At 36.5% G+C, this 15,275-nt stretch overlaps 1 protein-coding gene across 9 annotated transcripts in view; it reads right to left on the reverse strand.

The window, feature by feature from the left end:
• Positions 1 to 1,407: 1,407 nt before the first annotated feature.
• ZMAT1 (zinc finger matrin-type 1) overlaps positions 1,408 to 15,275 on the reverse strand; it is a 47,903-nt gene continuing 34,035 nt past the window's right edge. For 2 of the 9 annotated variants that reach the window (XM_074030169.1, XM_065538494.1), the window contains exons 5-7: positions 14,944 to 15,009; positions 5,745 to 5,844; positions 1,408 to 3,935 (exon numbers count right to left, since the gene is read on the reverse strand). In XM_074030169.1, coding sequence (XP_073886270.1) covers positions 2,624 to 3,935; positions 5,745 to 5,844; positions 14,944 to 15,009 — 1,478 coding nt within the window. In that variant the 3' untranslated portion in view covers positions 1,408 to 2,623. Of the gene's footprint in view, positions 3,936 to 5,744; positions 5,845 to 6,304; positions 8,195 to 11,835; positions 13,592 to 14,943; positions 15,013 to 15,275 lie in introns of those variants that run through there. The other 7 variants (XM_005596083.4, XM_045384424.2, XM_074030171.1 and 4 more) reach the window with 6 other exon arrangements.

Genomic DNA, 15,275 nt, shown 5'->3' on the forward strand with positions numbered 1-15,275 from the left:
GTTAATGTCACATTTATTTTTGGCAAAAAATTGTTTTAAAACTTTTGAAAACCACTTTTCTAGAGCAAGTCACTGGTGCATGTCCCTAGACTGTAATCAATACCACATCCTTTTCTGTCTACTCAACCCATCAACAATTTAAATGGTTTTGATTTTTAAAGTTTGCATGACTTATCTACTATAGGTAACAAATGGGTGGATAATTTTTATGAATCATTGTATCTATTTTTAAAAGATCAGAGTAATTTTTTATCTTAGTGAATATTCTTATATAGTTTTGAGTCCTCTCCAACTTTAAACACAAACTTCTATGAAAGAATTCGTCAATTTAACAGATGTTGGCAATTCAATTTATCTTATCTTGCACTTTGTGAAAAGGTGCTGCAGTTCTTGGTGTGCTCAAAAATGGTAACTGGCCAATTTGTGCTTGGTGATTCGCAGTCTATGTATTCTACTCTAGTTCTTATTTCCCCTCTCCTTTCACCAATACAACAAATGTGTTTAAAATGGGGGATGATATTGTAGCATAAAATAATCTTACAAGTCTCATGGAAGAAAATTTGATTTCGGAACCATCTAATTCCACTTAGGACTATTTTTTCAACTAAGTATACACCCAATTAATCATATTATGCTTCAGCTCACACTTACTATTTTACTTAAATTGCGAAGAACAAAAACAGTTATTAAATGCCTTGCCCAAATGCAGACATGTCACCTATTAAATGCCGTGCCTAAATGTAGATATGTCACCATTTAGATTTATTTTGTTATCTTTAAAAAATAGAGACAGGATCTCACTATGCTGCCCAGGCAGTTCTTGAACTCCTGGACTCAAGTGATTCTTCTGCCCCAGCCACCCAAAGTGCTGGGATTACAGGCATGAGTCACTGTGTGGAGCATAAATTTATTTTTTGTTAGGATTAACACAAAGAGAATACAAAGCCTATTTTTTCATATTCCTGGTGATTCCGAGTTGGATTCTGGAATCACAGTGCAACTGAGACCAGAATCCTGGAATTTGCATTCACAGGCCATTGCACTTTCTACTATCCCATTGTGATCCTCAAATACTTAGTGGTACTGCTCACAAATAAAGGGAGCACCAGTGTAAAAAATCTGTCAAAATCAAAAAATTCAAAGGTAACACCCTCTGGTCCTCTACCACTTACAAATTCTTCCTCCTTCGGTTTCAAATATCTAATTGGTCACATTTTCCTAACCTTAAACTGAGTTTGAGACTCAATATCAGCTTCTATGAGATAAGATGTAGAAAATATAAAATTATTACAATTTCACAGTGTGATCTCCCCAGAGGTATTAAGTGCCAAGTGTTTAATTATTGCCCCTCCAACTCCCAAAATAATAATTTTGGATGGGAAATCATCATTTACATAAAACAATATGTAGAAATTAAAACACTTTAATATAAACATTTCCAGAATATAGACTGACTTTTTATATCAGTACTTTTTGAGAGCTTTTTAAAACTATATATCATCTAAGTTTATTATAGACTGTTTCATTTTTCCACTTTCAGAACTAGAAAATGCAAAAATACACTGCAAATTAGATTTAACAAAGAAAAAATCAGTAAGTTATTTCATACATATTCCTTGGAGAAAGCTGAGACACATAAACACAGAAAAACAACAATAAAATACCACCAACACTAACACAAAACCAAGCAAAGAATTGATTTTGTAATGCTTGGTAATTCTGTCCTTTAAAATAAATTATCTCTCATGAGTAAATAATTCACTATCACAGCAATTTGATGAGCAGAAGTAGAGACAACTTCATTTAGGGAAATTACATTATATGTGAGATATGTGAGAAACATTTAATAATGTTTTTTCTTTTTTAAGAAAATGAAGGAAAGTAACTTGAGGAAAAGGCATATTGAATACTTTTACTTCACTTGGCTTTTTTAGAGATTTAAAGTAGCCATCCACCTAGAAAAATTCCAATAACATGAATTTTATAAAACCAAACTTTTTTTTTCTTCAACTTTGAAGGAACAAAACTAAAAAGTTGAAAATCCTACAGTTGATTCATCCCAAATCACTGTCTCTTCTGTCTTAAGTAGGTTTCTTTTTCTCTTAAGTTCTTTTGTTCTCATGTTAGTGTTGTTCAGAGGCTAGGTTTAGGCTTTTTGTTGTTGTTGTTGTTTCTTCAATTAAATTTCAAGTTTTCTTAAATAGCTTTCCTGAAGTGACACTGACGTGTCCACCTCTCCTTTTCTTCATCTGATCTTCTTGCTTTTGTCTAAGTCCAGTTTCTTAGCTGATTTCCTCAATTAATCCTTGGGCAAACAAAACTAAAAGTTCAATACCCAAGAGTAGACTCATTCCAAAACATAGATTCTTGTCTTTTCTTTAACAGGTTACCTTTTCTCTTATGTTCTCCTTGAGTTCTTATGTTCTTTCTCAGAGGTTAAGTTTAGGCTTTTTTTTCCTCCTTTTAATTCAATTTAAAATTTTATACAAAAACTAAGTGTCCTGAAGTGACACTGACTGTATCTACCTCTCCTTTCCTTCATCGGATGTTCCTGTCTTTTTCTAAATCCATATTGTTTTGTTTTTTTTTTTCAATTCAACCTTGGGTAAACAAAACTAAATATTCAAAATCCAAGAATAGACTCATCCCAAAGCATTTCCTCTTCTGTCCTTTCTTCAACAGATTTCTTTTTCTCTTTCCTGTGCTTACGTTCTTCTTTCTCAGAGGGTACATTATGGCTTTTTTTCTTTTTTCGATGCTTAAGCTTTCCTGAACTGACCCTGACTCTATCCCCCTCTCTTTTCCTTTGTCTGATGCTCTTGTCTTTGTCTAAATCTGTATCTTCATAACTCTTTTTCCTTTTATGTTTGGACAGCTCTTTCTCTGGCCTTTCTTTGCCTTCTTCCAGGTGTCGTTTTCTCTTCTGATGTTTCCGTTTATGACCTGCTTGATGGTCAGTAGTATTGTTTTCTGAGGAGAGGTGCTTGTAAACTTCAGATTCTACACTGTATGAGCCAGAGTTATTTTCTTGCTGATTAAGGCTCAAGGGTACTGGTTTTTCTGGGAAACAGTCTCTGGTGAGTTGCCAGTAGCTAACAGAATCTAGTCTCTGTTTGCTGTCATGAGCTGGTAAGCAATGAGGTAACTGGTTTTCCACTACTTGTGAAATACTGTATGGTCCTGAATAGGTCTGGAAAGTCTCACATGGGAGCTTTTGCTCCAACATTCTGTGTCTGGGTCTGACATCAACCATTTCTCTGTTCTTATGTATTTCTACAGAGCTATCTCCTATCTTTCTGAAACAAGTTTTTGGCTCTAGTCCTCTGGCTTTCTGCACTTTTATGTAATCTTCAAGTTCATCTTGGAAAGAATCATATGTCCTTTTTGAATGGGTTGGTAACCACTGAGGTAATTGGCTTTCCACTGGTGAAATATGGTATGGTCGTTGGTAGGTCTGGGAAGCCTCATGTGAAAATCTTTGCTCGCACATTCTGGATCTGGGTCCAGAATCAACCATTTCTCTGTACCCACGAGTATCCACAGAGTTCTCTCTCACCTTTCTGAAACAAGTCTTTGGATCTAGTCCTCTGGCTTTCTGTACTTTGATGTAATCTTCAAGTTCATCTTGGAAAGAGTCATATGTCTTCTTTGAATGAGGTAACTGCTTTTCCACTGCTTGTGAAATATTGTATGGTGCTGGGTATGTTCGGAAAGTCTCAAATGGGAGTCTTTGTTCAAATATTCTATGTCTGGGTCTGGAATCGACCACTTCTCTGTATCTGTGGGTTTCCAAAGAACTCTCTTCCATCTTTCTGAAACAAGTCTTGGGCTCTAGTCCTCTGGCTTTCTGCATATTGATGTAATCTGCACACTCATTTTGGTAAGAGTCTTGTGTCTTCCTTGAATTCTTCACTAGATTGATAACAATGGATTCTCTGTAAAGAAGACAGTAGAAAATTCTTATTAGATTGTTTTATTCTAAGTATTTTCTTTGCTCTTAAAAGTATTAGTCTGAAAAAAGAAAAACAACAAATACCCAAATTTTAAAAACCTACTTCATTATAAAAGCTATAAATTGTGAATTTTTATGCCAAAAAAGCAGCATGGACAGTGAGAACCTACCTCATTATAAAGCCATAAATCATGACTTTTTATGCCCCCAAAAAGGAGCATGGACAATGATATATCTCCCAGGTACCTCACAATTTTTATCCAAAAAAAAAAAAAAAAAAAAGGAAATTTCCTCAGGCCCAGGATGAAAGGGAAGAAGGGTATAAAGTAGCAGATATATCTGATGTTGTCGTAGCACTAAAAATATTAAGGCATGTTGCAATGTATGGGTAGGGAATAATAATATTTAATGTCCTGAGAGATGCTCTGATTTGAATGTTATATCATTTTTAAAGTTTTCATTAATTCCTTATATATATCTTATAAATGTGATAGGTGTTTATTCTGTAATATTGAGATTTTTAAAAATCTAAATTATAAATCTAGCCAGGTGTGGTGTGTGTGCCTGTATTCCCAGCTACTGAGGCTGAAGCAGGAGGATCTCTTGAGCCCAGGAGTTTGAGGCTGTACTGCACTATGATGGAACCTGTGAATAGCCACTGGACTCCATCCTGGGCAAGATAGCAGGAACCCATCTATGAAAAAAAGGAATGTAAATTTAGGTTAATTGGGTAAGTCAGACAATTTAGCTTCTAAATATTCAGATACAAATAATAGAAATATTTTCTACTACAATAAAACAATGTAACAGAAAGAATATGTCTTGATTTTATTTTATTCATTTTATTTTATTTATTTTCTTGAGACAGGGTCTCACTCTGTTGCCCAGGTTAGAGTGCAGTGGTGTGATCATGGTTCACTGCAGTCTCAACATCCTGGACTCAAGCAGTCCTCCTACCTTAGCTACCCAAGTAGCTGTGATGATGGGTACATGCCACGAAACCTGGCTAATTTTTCTTTTTTCTTGGGTACAGGTAAGGTCTCACTATGTTGCCCAGACTTGACCTCAAACTCCTTGGCTCTTCCTCCCACAGTGCTGGGATTATAGGCATGAGTCACCAGACCTGGCTCTATGTCTTGACTTTAAAAGCATCAATACAAAGATAAATAGTCAAATACCCTCTGCTATCTGAACTACCCAATCTCCAACTGTCCATTCAATTCTCCTCTCCTTGAAATAACAGAACAAAATGGACTAAATATTTATTGAACTCCTACTATGTGCCAGGGCAGGCACCTTACACATATTATATTTCCTCATAACAATCTTATATAAGAACTGACCAAAGTTACACACTTGGTAGAAAAATGGATCTGGTATTCTAATCCAGGTCCATCTGATAGCAAGACCTTTGTTCTTAACCACTATACAGCACTGGAAAAATGGTGACTGGATCACTGAATCCCTGGAACCAAGCTAACCTTCCAGAAATTCTCTGAATTTGTGTGATTAGTGTGAGAGTGATCCTTTAGCATCTCTCCAAAGAACACTGCTCTCTAGTCAGGAGGGTTGCCAGTTAGCCAGCTTTGCCAGTACACTATCATTACTAGAACTAAAACTAGAACTCCCTGAGGGACACTAGTATGCAACATGTTGCGAATATTACCAACCACATCCAGGTTTAACTCATAGGGACATGAATGCCTAAGAAGTTTGTAAAATACATTGAAGAGTGCTTGACTAGAAGCTCTGGTCTTTAGCATCATAGGAAAATTTTAGCAAAAATACTTACTTAATTTGATGTTCACTTCCTTGCATATGGGACCGGAACATATCTAAAGATGTAAAAGCAATACTACAAATATGGCAAACATAGGTTCTCATACTAAATGCTGAAAAAACAAAGAGTTCAAGTTAAGAAGGTCAGTATACATTTAAAATCACATAATGTTAGAACTGGACAAGAATTTATTAGAGACCATCTACTTGACATTTTCCAATAAAGATGGGGCCCAGAGAGGTCAAATGACTTTGTCAAAGTCACAGAGCAAGTTAGTAGTAGTGTTAGCCTCTCAGAGCCACGCCTCTTAATTGAATGCCCACAATTCTTTTCACTACACCACACTGCTTCTCTAGCTTAACTTCTTCCCTAAGAATCTGCTATCTGTCTACTGACTGTTGCTACATGGAGGTGCAACAGACACCTGAAATTTAGCATGGCCAACCAACCTTTGCCTCTGAATCTCTTAACCAACCTTTTTTTGTTTGCCCCAACTCTGTTTCCACCCAACCAAAACCTGAAACGTCCCAAAACATTAAAAACAAATAAAGGCAAATTTTTTACTCTCTTACCTGAGATCACTGCAGTGCCTTAGTTACCAAAAGTAATTTCCACAGATTTTAGAAAGGAGAGAGGTTCAGTGAGCCCCACTCTCAGGATAAAAGCTGAAAGCAAAATTCTAAAACAAAACTACTAGTTACCACTTCAAAAGAGTCAAAAACTATACACTAGCAACTATATAGTAACTAGCACACTATTCTGCTTCATAGGTAGAATTAGAAGCAAGGGATACATTAATTTTTTAAAAATCTCATCATCTTCCACTTTATCTTTGATCAGAAAAAGCAAATTAATACATTTCATAAGCCAAATATAAAATCATTCTGACCCTAGGGAGGAGGAAATAAATTGGTACCTGCAAAGACTTTAGGGACAACAATGGTAATCTTCTTTTAAACCAAAAGGTCACCTAATCATTTAAAAGAAGCTAAATTAATTATTATCAAGTATATTGGCCTTGTCTGAGCAAAGACTATTCATAGAAACAGAAGACTGCTTGCAAGGGGAAAGAAAGACGCTGACTTTGAAGAACGTGAGGTTGCACACTACTGACTATTGCGGGCCTAGGAAAACTCAGCAGGTTATGTCAAAATCTGAATGAAATGATCCCTCAAAACTATCCTTTTCTATGCTCTAATTTCATGTGTACTAAGTCACTTTCTGATTATAATTGGTTTTTCATATTCTTTGATACCAACAAAAGGATACCCTGGATGACAGACATCAAGAAAAACTAGGAAATGGAAATATGTATCTCCTCTTACCATAAATCAATAACAGAATGACAATACAATAACTTAAAGTACAATGTTTCCCAGACTTCTGGGAAACCACCTAGGGTGTCAGTTAAAAATATAGATTCCCAGGCTCTCCCCTGGAGAACATGATTCAATGCTTCTGGGGCAGGGACAAGAAATTTCTATGATCACAAATATGGCAAATGATTATCACAGGCTTTGTGAGAAACATATTAAAGTAGTATCTTTCCAGTTAGTTTTTTATCAGCCACTTTCAAGTTTGTGGTTACTGAGTCCCTGATTTGAGGCTGATCAACTTGAAGATATTAGACTTCTTGCAAAGCTAAGGACTAAACCCAGGAGAGGACATATTCACAACAACCTCTTTCAGGAAATTCTTACCATCTTTTACAGGTGCTGGAACTTAGGCTCAGATTAACTTTGCCAATACCATATATTTTGAGGGCACCCAAGTTGTGCAAGATAAGCAGGAGTCCTGGTTTCCTCTGGATTAGTGTTTCTCAATGCTGGTTACACATTAGAATCATATGGAAAAATTTAAAAATATTGATGTTACAGCTCCATATCAGACCAATTAAATCAGAATCTCTAGGAGTGGAATCAGGCATCCTTACTTTTTGAAAGCTTTACTTATGATTTAACTGTGCAGCCACTGTTGAGCACTTGCCCTAAATCAAGCTTGTCCAACCTGTAGCCCACAGGCCACATGTGGCCCAGGGTGGCTTTGAATGTGACTCAACACAAATTCACAAACATTCTTAAAACATTATGAGATTTTTATGTGATTTTTTAAACTCATCAGTTATTGTTAGCATTAGTGTATTTTATGTGTGGCCCAAGATAATTCTTCCAGTGTGGCCCATGGAAGCCAAAAGATTGGACAACTCTACCCTAGATTATTGGGCCAATAATCTTCATTATGACTATAAACTCAGATTATATTTCAGAGTTTTTACATATTTATTTAATGCTTATAAAGTATACTGTATATAGTGTTCTCCTCAGTTCCTGCTTTCTCTACAAATTACATCAGAAATAATATTCTAATAGAGGTAATACAAAGGTTTAGAAGAGCTGCCAGTCATGTATTAAAGATCCAGAGGGGCATTTCTAGAACTGTAGTCTGATTACCATTACCTTAGCCCTTGGCTTTTTCACATATTGATGTTCTTTATCTTTTTATAGGATTCAGATATCTCAGAAAATGATATATAAAAGTTGCGTAAACCCTTTCTGTGAAGATATGAAACCTATTCATGGCCCCAAGGTCAGAATTCCTGATTGAATCCTCCTGGGGCTTGCCTCCATTCTGTTTCTTAAACTCTTCACTCTTTTATTCCAGAGACTACTCCACAGTTCTGTTCTGTTCTTGGCTGTTCTGCTCTCAGCCCTTCTAGGATTCGTTGTTTGAGTTCACCCAGAAACTCAGGCTCCTTTACAGCTTGTACCTTTCAGAATCTTCACTAACCTAAAACTTGTGGGGCCTACTCTTCCCCTAATCATACCCCTATCTCATAAGTCTCTGAACTAAGGTCTTTGTTTTCAAAGTATAAATTGGGAAAGTGCATGTCTAATACTATTTTCAATCTTGACTCCATATAAAAATCACTTAGGGAGTTAAAAAAGAGAAAACAAAACACGAATGTTAAATTCCCAGAGACAGTAATTTAATTGATTGGAGGGATGGCCTGAGCAATGGGAGGTCTAAAAGCTCCTCACATGATTCTAATTAGTCAAGGTTGAGAACCACTGGTCTCACATCTTAAATGGGGAAAAGCCAATTGAGAGCTGCACATAATCAAAACTGCAGCTATCAGAAAGAATAGCTAATGGATGCTGGGCTTCATATCTAGGTGATGGGATGATCTGTGCAGCAAAACCACCATGGCAAACATTTACTTATATAACAAACCTGCACATCTGCACATGTACCCATGAACTTAACATAAAAGTTGGAAAAAAACTGCATGTGAATATGGAATTTATGTTATAAAGAAAAATAGAAAACGTCCAATTTACCTATTTTAAAATTATGACAGGACAAAATATTTTTACAAACCTAACATTTGTTACAAACCTATTCTGTGATGGGTACTATATATACTACTTCAGTTAATTATTATTCAATCCTGTAGAGTTACATTATTTTCATTTTATACCAGAGGAATCTGTAGTGCAACTTGGCAAGTGACTATATCTCCAAATCTATGTTTATCCCTCTATACAACACTGCCTCTCAATAAACAATTTGCAAATATGAATTGAGAAAAAATTATGTCCTCATTACCATATAAAGCACTAAGAAGGATACTGCAGAATAAAATATAATCCTTTGTCTCAGGGAAGCTAATTCCCTTGAGGGGCTATAACTGATGCAATTGTCAATGAACAGTAAAGCCTATGAGAAATCAGAGAAAGGAGAGAATACAAAGAACCAGAACAGTAAGGGAAGTTGTGATGGATCTTTGAGGACAGAAAGGATTTGAATTTGTAAGAAAGCAGGTAAGGGCATTTCTGGGGATGAAAATAATTTCCTGTATGGCAGAGATAGAAATGAGCACAATATGTTGAATCCAAATAATCGGTTTAACAAACACTGAATACCTTTGTGGCACCAAGCATCAGGTTAGATGCCAGGGATACAAGATAAATAAAACAGCCAAGTTGTTCACAAATCCAGTGTGAGAAAGATACATGAACAAAATATTTCAGTCTCACTTGGTAAAAGTAAGAGAGGTATGTTTAAGAGGTATGCAAGCACAAAGAAGCAGGAGCACTTAGCATACTATGGGGGTCTGAAAAAGGCTACTGGAAGAGATAATGTCTTAGCTAAACTTGGAGGGATGATGAATAGTTAACCTGAAAAGAGTTGAGAAGAGTGTTTTAGGGACAAAAATTCATGAAAATAGCATAGAAGTGCTTACACGAACTTCTTAAACTTTGGAATTGTTGTAGAGTAAAACATAAGGGAAAGAGATGGGAAGAGGCAAAATGGGTCAAAGAAAGACTTATATGTTATGCTAAGGAGCCCGAATTTTTTATTCTGTGCTTTGGGAAACCTCAAAGTGTATTAAGTGACGTGGTTGGTCAATTGTGTGTTTTAGATGAGTCTCTTCTGTGGCTGCAATACAAAGGATTAATTTAAGAAGAGTAAGCCTAGAAGTAAGGAGATCAGGCAAGACATAATGAAAACATGGACTAGATAGGTCTCAGTAGGGGTAGAGAGAAGCAGGGAGATTGGCATAACATTTAACTTTAAAACTGGCAAAAGTTAGTGACGGAATGAATGTGAGGGATAGTGGAGAGGAGAGAATCTAGAGAAGTCTAAAATAATTCCCAGAAACCTAATTTGGTAAGTGGGTGGGTGGTGATCCCATTAACTGAAATTGGAACTTCAGATGTATGTGTTGTTTTAATGGGTGGGAGAGTAGGCAATGGTGAATAGTGTAAGTTTGAACACAGGGTCTAAGATATCTACAAAACTTTCATGTAAAGGTGTCCAACAGGTAGTTATATACAGGAGTATGAAAGGCAGAAGATAGGTCAGAGAGATTTTGGAGATGTCAGAACATGCGGGTGGATAGTCAAAATAATCAGACTGGATGAAATCTCCTGAAGATAATGTATAGGTGGGCACAGGAATAGCAACATACTGATAAAACCCTGGAGAATGCCATTCTTTAAAGAAAGATGGTGGAAAAAGATGAGCCTATGAAAAGTCCACCAAAGCAAAGGACAGCAAATTATAAGAATGAACAGGAGAGAGTGATGTCAAAGGAGCTAAATAAAGATGCTCATTGGACTTACAAATTTAGAAGTCACTTTGGCACTGTGAGCAGTAGTCACAGTGAGGTGGTAGACTGGTGGTGTGAAGGCTGAGGGAAGAAGTGCCAACAAATGGCAGTGAGTTGAGTAAATAATAAGTGAAGACAGTAAGAGTGGACTACATTTAAAAAAAAAAAACTTGGTTAAGAAGGGAAGGGGAGAATGTAGTAGTTAAAGGAAAACTCAGGGTTACAGGAGGGTTTGGTTAAACCAAGATACTTGGTAGTAATCCACATCTGAGGGCCAAATTTTTCTCGATGAAATCACAAAGAAGCTTGTCTGAGAAGTGTGAGGAGAAGGAATGTAGAGCAGGGGAAGAGAGTCTTGAAGAATGATACAGGTTTAAAATTGTCGCTAAGGGGAAAGTGAAGGAAAAAGAAACAGATTAAGTAGGACTAAAGGCCCAAAGAGGTTAGCTACCAAGACTCTGAAAACATACCCAATCTCTAGGTACCAAGACTCTGAAAACATACCCAATCTCTATACTTTATAATTTTCCATAGCATCACTCAGTAGGCTTTATGCAGAAGTAGAAAATGTAGAGGGTGGAACTGATCCAGGGATGAAATCCTGCTACTAGGGAGTGAAAGAATAACAATGAGGTACAAGTAAAGCTTTCCAGAAGGTTGTTACAGCATTAAGGTGTGAGGTGATGGTAGTAGAAATGTAATGAAGGGCTACAGAAAGGAGAAATAGTTCTAAGATTTGCTAATGGATAGAATATAGATAATCAGGTAGTCAAAGATACCCTCAAAGAGTCAAGTGTAGGTGAATAATAAACATTGGAACTACTAGCAAAGACAGAAAATTTGGGAAATTCAAGTTGATTGTAGAGATTATTAATTCCATTTCAGGTATGTTGAGTTACAGGTGAAGGTGAGGCATCTAAGTGCAATAATGGGGCCAAAAATTAGTAAGATAAACAAAACGAATACAATAAATAAAAAATACATACATACTTTAGTTCCATATCGTTATGGTAGCCATTCCTGTGCTAATAAGATCTGAGCTGGATGAGGGATATGAAGAAAGCAGTGAGAATGATGAAGAAAAAGAGAAAGATTAGATATGGGAGAAACATATATAAACAACAGCAGATGGAGAGGAAAGCAGACAGTAGAAAATGGGTGATGAGTGAAACAGTTAAGGTGGCATATGTTAAATTATTACCACTTGCTCACTTGTAATGAGGGCATCTGCTGTTACTGTTCTTTGAAATTCTCATTAGCTAATTAAAATTCTCCAGGTATTTTTAAATGTTCAAATGTTTACTACTCTCAAAATGAAAGAGCCAAGGCAGGGTTGAAAATATGCTGAGCTCTTGCTTCAGAGGCTAATGTAAAGTGATTCCAACGACTGGATAAAATTATGCTGATGATCATCCCCTCTCCTCCACCATCAGATGAGAATTTCACCAAAATCCTTCTTTCCTCATTCTAATAACATTAAAACTTCAGAGTGCCAAAACGGCCCTCCCCATTTAGAAGTGACAGGAGTGCACACACTTCTCATAGTTAAAACTCAGTTCAAATTTACCTAATGCTACAAAATTAGAAGCCACTTATTTCAGATACACTCAACCTAGCAACGGGAAAAATACCTTAACAAGTGAAAGTTGTCATTTCTCTGAACATATACTCCTATTTTCAGAAACCCTATCACTTGCATTTCTACACTTGCCTAAATCAACATTCTTCATAATACTAGATAAAAACACGTATCTCTATGTAACTTGCTGGGATATGCTGAATCACACTAAGTAGAAACCTGAAAGAGTAGAAAACAGGATAAACACTCAACAAATAAAGAAAATTAATAGTTCTCTGATACATATATTAAGCTAATCTCTATTGAAGTGGGCCTATTTCTGTGCCAGTTTCTATCTATAGCACTGGAAATACAGATGAATTAGATGAAGTCCCTTGCCTCAAACACCATACATTCTAATTGGAGACAGACACAGGAAGAGATAATTAGAAATGCAGGTTAAGGAAGCACATAAGATTAACCTTGAAGTAAGTGAATGAGTGGGAGTTAGCCAGGAGAAGTGTTATGGGGATATTCCAGACAAAGTGGCAGCATGAAAGAGGACATAGACACAAAAAAAAGGGTAATAGTTTCTGGAAACCATATGTGGTTTGCAGGTACTGACCCACACAGATCATGCCAGGAAGTAGCAGGGGATAAGCCTGGAGAAGGCAGGCAGAAACAAGATGGTGGAGAGCTATGAAGCTTAGATTTTATATTTAGAAGATGAAGGAACAATGAAGGATTTTAAAGAAGGGGAATGACATGGAAATACTTACATTTTAAATGAAACACTCTAGTGGTTAAATTGGGGGTGGGTTTGGGGAAACAAAACTGGAGACAGAAAGAGTAGTTAGGAGGTTGTGGCAATCGCTTCTCAAAACTTATTCAGTACAAATCACCTACAGATCTTGTTACAATGCAGATTCTGATTCCGTAGGTCTGCAGTGGGGCCTGAGAGTCTTTGTTCTAACAAGTTCCCAGGTGATGCCAATGGTGTTGATCCACAACCCACACTCTGAGTAGTAAACCTCTAGGAAAGATCTTGAGGACCTGAACTAATGTGGGAAGCGTAGGGCTGGAGAGAAGGGGAGAGTAGTATTCAGGAGGTAAAAGAGTCACAGCTTGGTGCTTCATTAGATACACGAAGTGAAGAAGGTGGTATTTGGGGGTTCATAGTTACTTGCCGGTTTCTACTTTGAATGACTAGGTGGATGTGAAATGGCTATGAGGCATCCAGGTGAAGCAGTAGCTGCCTTTTGGATATGTGAATCTAATGCTTGACAGAAAGGTCATAAGTATACAGATGAGAAATGAAACCAGGGAAATAGAAATTGTGTTTGCAGAGTAAGGTCAAGAATGAAACCATGGGAATACCTACATCTAGGTAATGAATAAAACAAGAGTCCATAGAGAAAAAAGAAACAGCAATAGAGAAGAACCAGAGCATAAAGAGTTACATATGACAAAGAATAGAGTTTCAAGGAGGAGAGAAGAATGAACATTTTCACATGAAGGAGAAAGGCTGGGTAAAGAAAGAACTGAAAAATAATAGTAAGTGGAGGAAAAGAAGTGGGTGGAAGAGAGAATATGAAAGGGGAATAAAATACACTAGTAGTGAGAAGGTGCCTGTGGGGGGAAAAATGAAAAAAAAAATATGGTTAGAAGAGCAAGTGGATCACTCCAGTCAGGATCAGTCTCTTTACTGTGCCTGAATTCTTGCCACTCTTTCTTAGCTCCAAGCCCTTTGGTTCACCCTTTCTTCTTCCCACTTCTATCCACTGAAAATCATCTAAATATATGAAGATTTTTCTGGACCATTATGCTTCACTCATCTAGTTAACAAAAAAATGTACACAAAAAGGCTTCTGTTGGCTCTTTCAGTGAAGTATTATTAACCTAACTAGTTTACACGCTCGCTCCTTTAGGGAAATGTATTCCCAAGACTGACTAGCCTAGCACCAAAGAGACACTTAAAACATACTTAGTAAAAAATGATATAACCACATGATATTAATTTAAAATGCTTCCTTATGTATGTACCTAAGGATCCTTATTTACCTAAAATAACATGAAACCATGAGAATTCCTATATTTGATACTAAAATCGACAGGGGTCATCTAAACCATTCAGGTTCTCATTTCCTAGGAAATGAACAGATCAAGTTAGATGGACTTGAAAGTCCTTATAAAATGCTATGATTCCATGAATACTATCAACCTCTCACTCAATAAGAGTAAAATGGTATGCAAATAAGCTAGTATGCTTTATAAAATACAAACTTCCTATAAAAAAGTTTTGGGATAATTTTATGTTTACCATTTGCATTTGATTTTGCTGGAAGAGATTTCTCTCTTATTTTGTCTACAAATGTCTCCCTGGCTTCATTTTTTTTGTGTTTTTTTTTCCCCAACATAATGTTGTTAGGTCATTAATGGACTATTAAAGGAAGCAGGATAGAGCTTGCAAAATTTGTTTGGATTACTCAAACCCAAATCACTGCTGGGAGAGGAAGGCATAGTCTTGTCTTTAATCCCACCTGGAGGAGGCTTGACAGGAAGGGGCTTCAGGAAGGTTGACTCTGCAGAAGTAGTAAGAGGCACTCCTGCTGAAATAGTTGTAATAAGAAGGGATAAACACATTTTCAGATATTAGAACTGCATTTATTGTAAAGTACTAGGGAAATTTAGAATTCTCTAAAAACCCACTCCCTGGACTCTTTTTTTCAACAGATAGCTGCTGGATAAAGCTTCTAAAGTAAAAAAAAAAAAAACTTCCTTCTGTGAGAATGGAAATGTGAATATGAATTTGTCACCAAGTTTGATATGAGAAGGAAGAAGTATTCTGTATTAGGCATTGCCTAACTATATT

The sequence above is a fragment of the Macaca fascicularis genome, chromosome X (genome assembly GCF_037993035.2).
Source record: "Macaca fascicularis isolate 582-1 chromosome X, T2T-MFA8v1.1".
Taxonomy (NCBI): domain Eukaryota; kingdom Metazoa; phylum Chordata; class Mammalia; order Primates; family Cercopithecidae; genus Macaca; species Macaca fascicularis.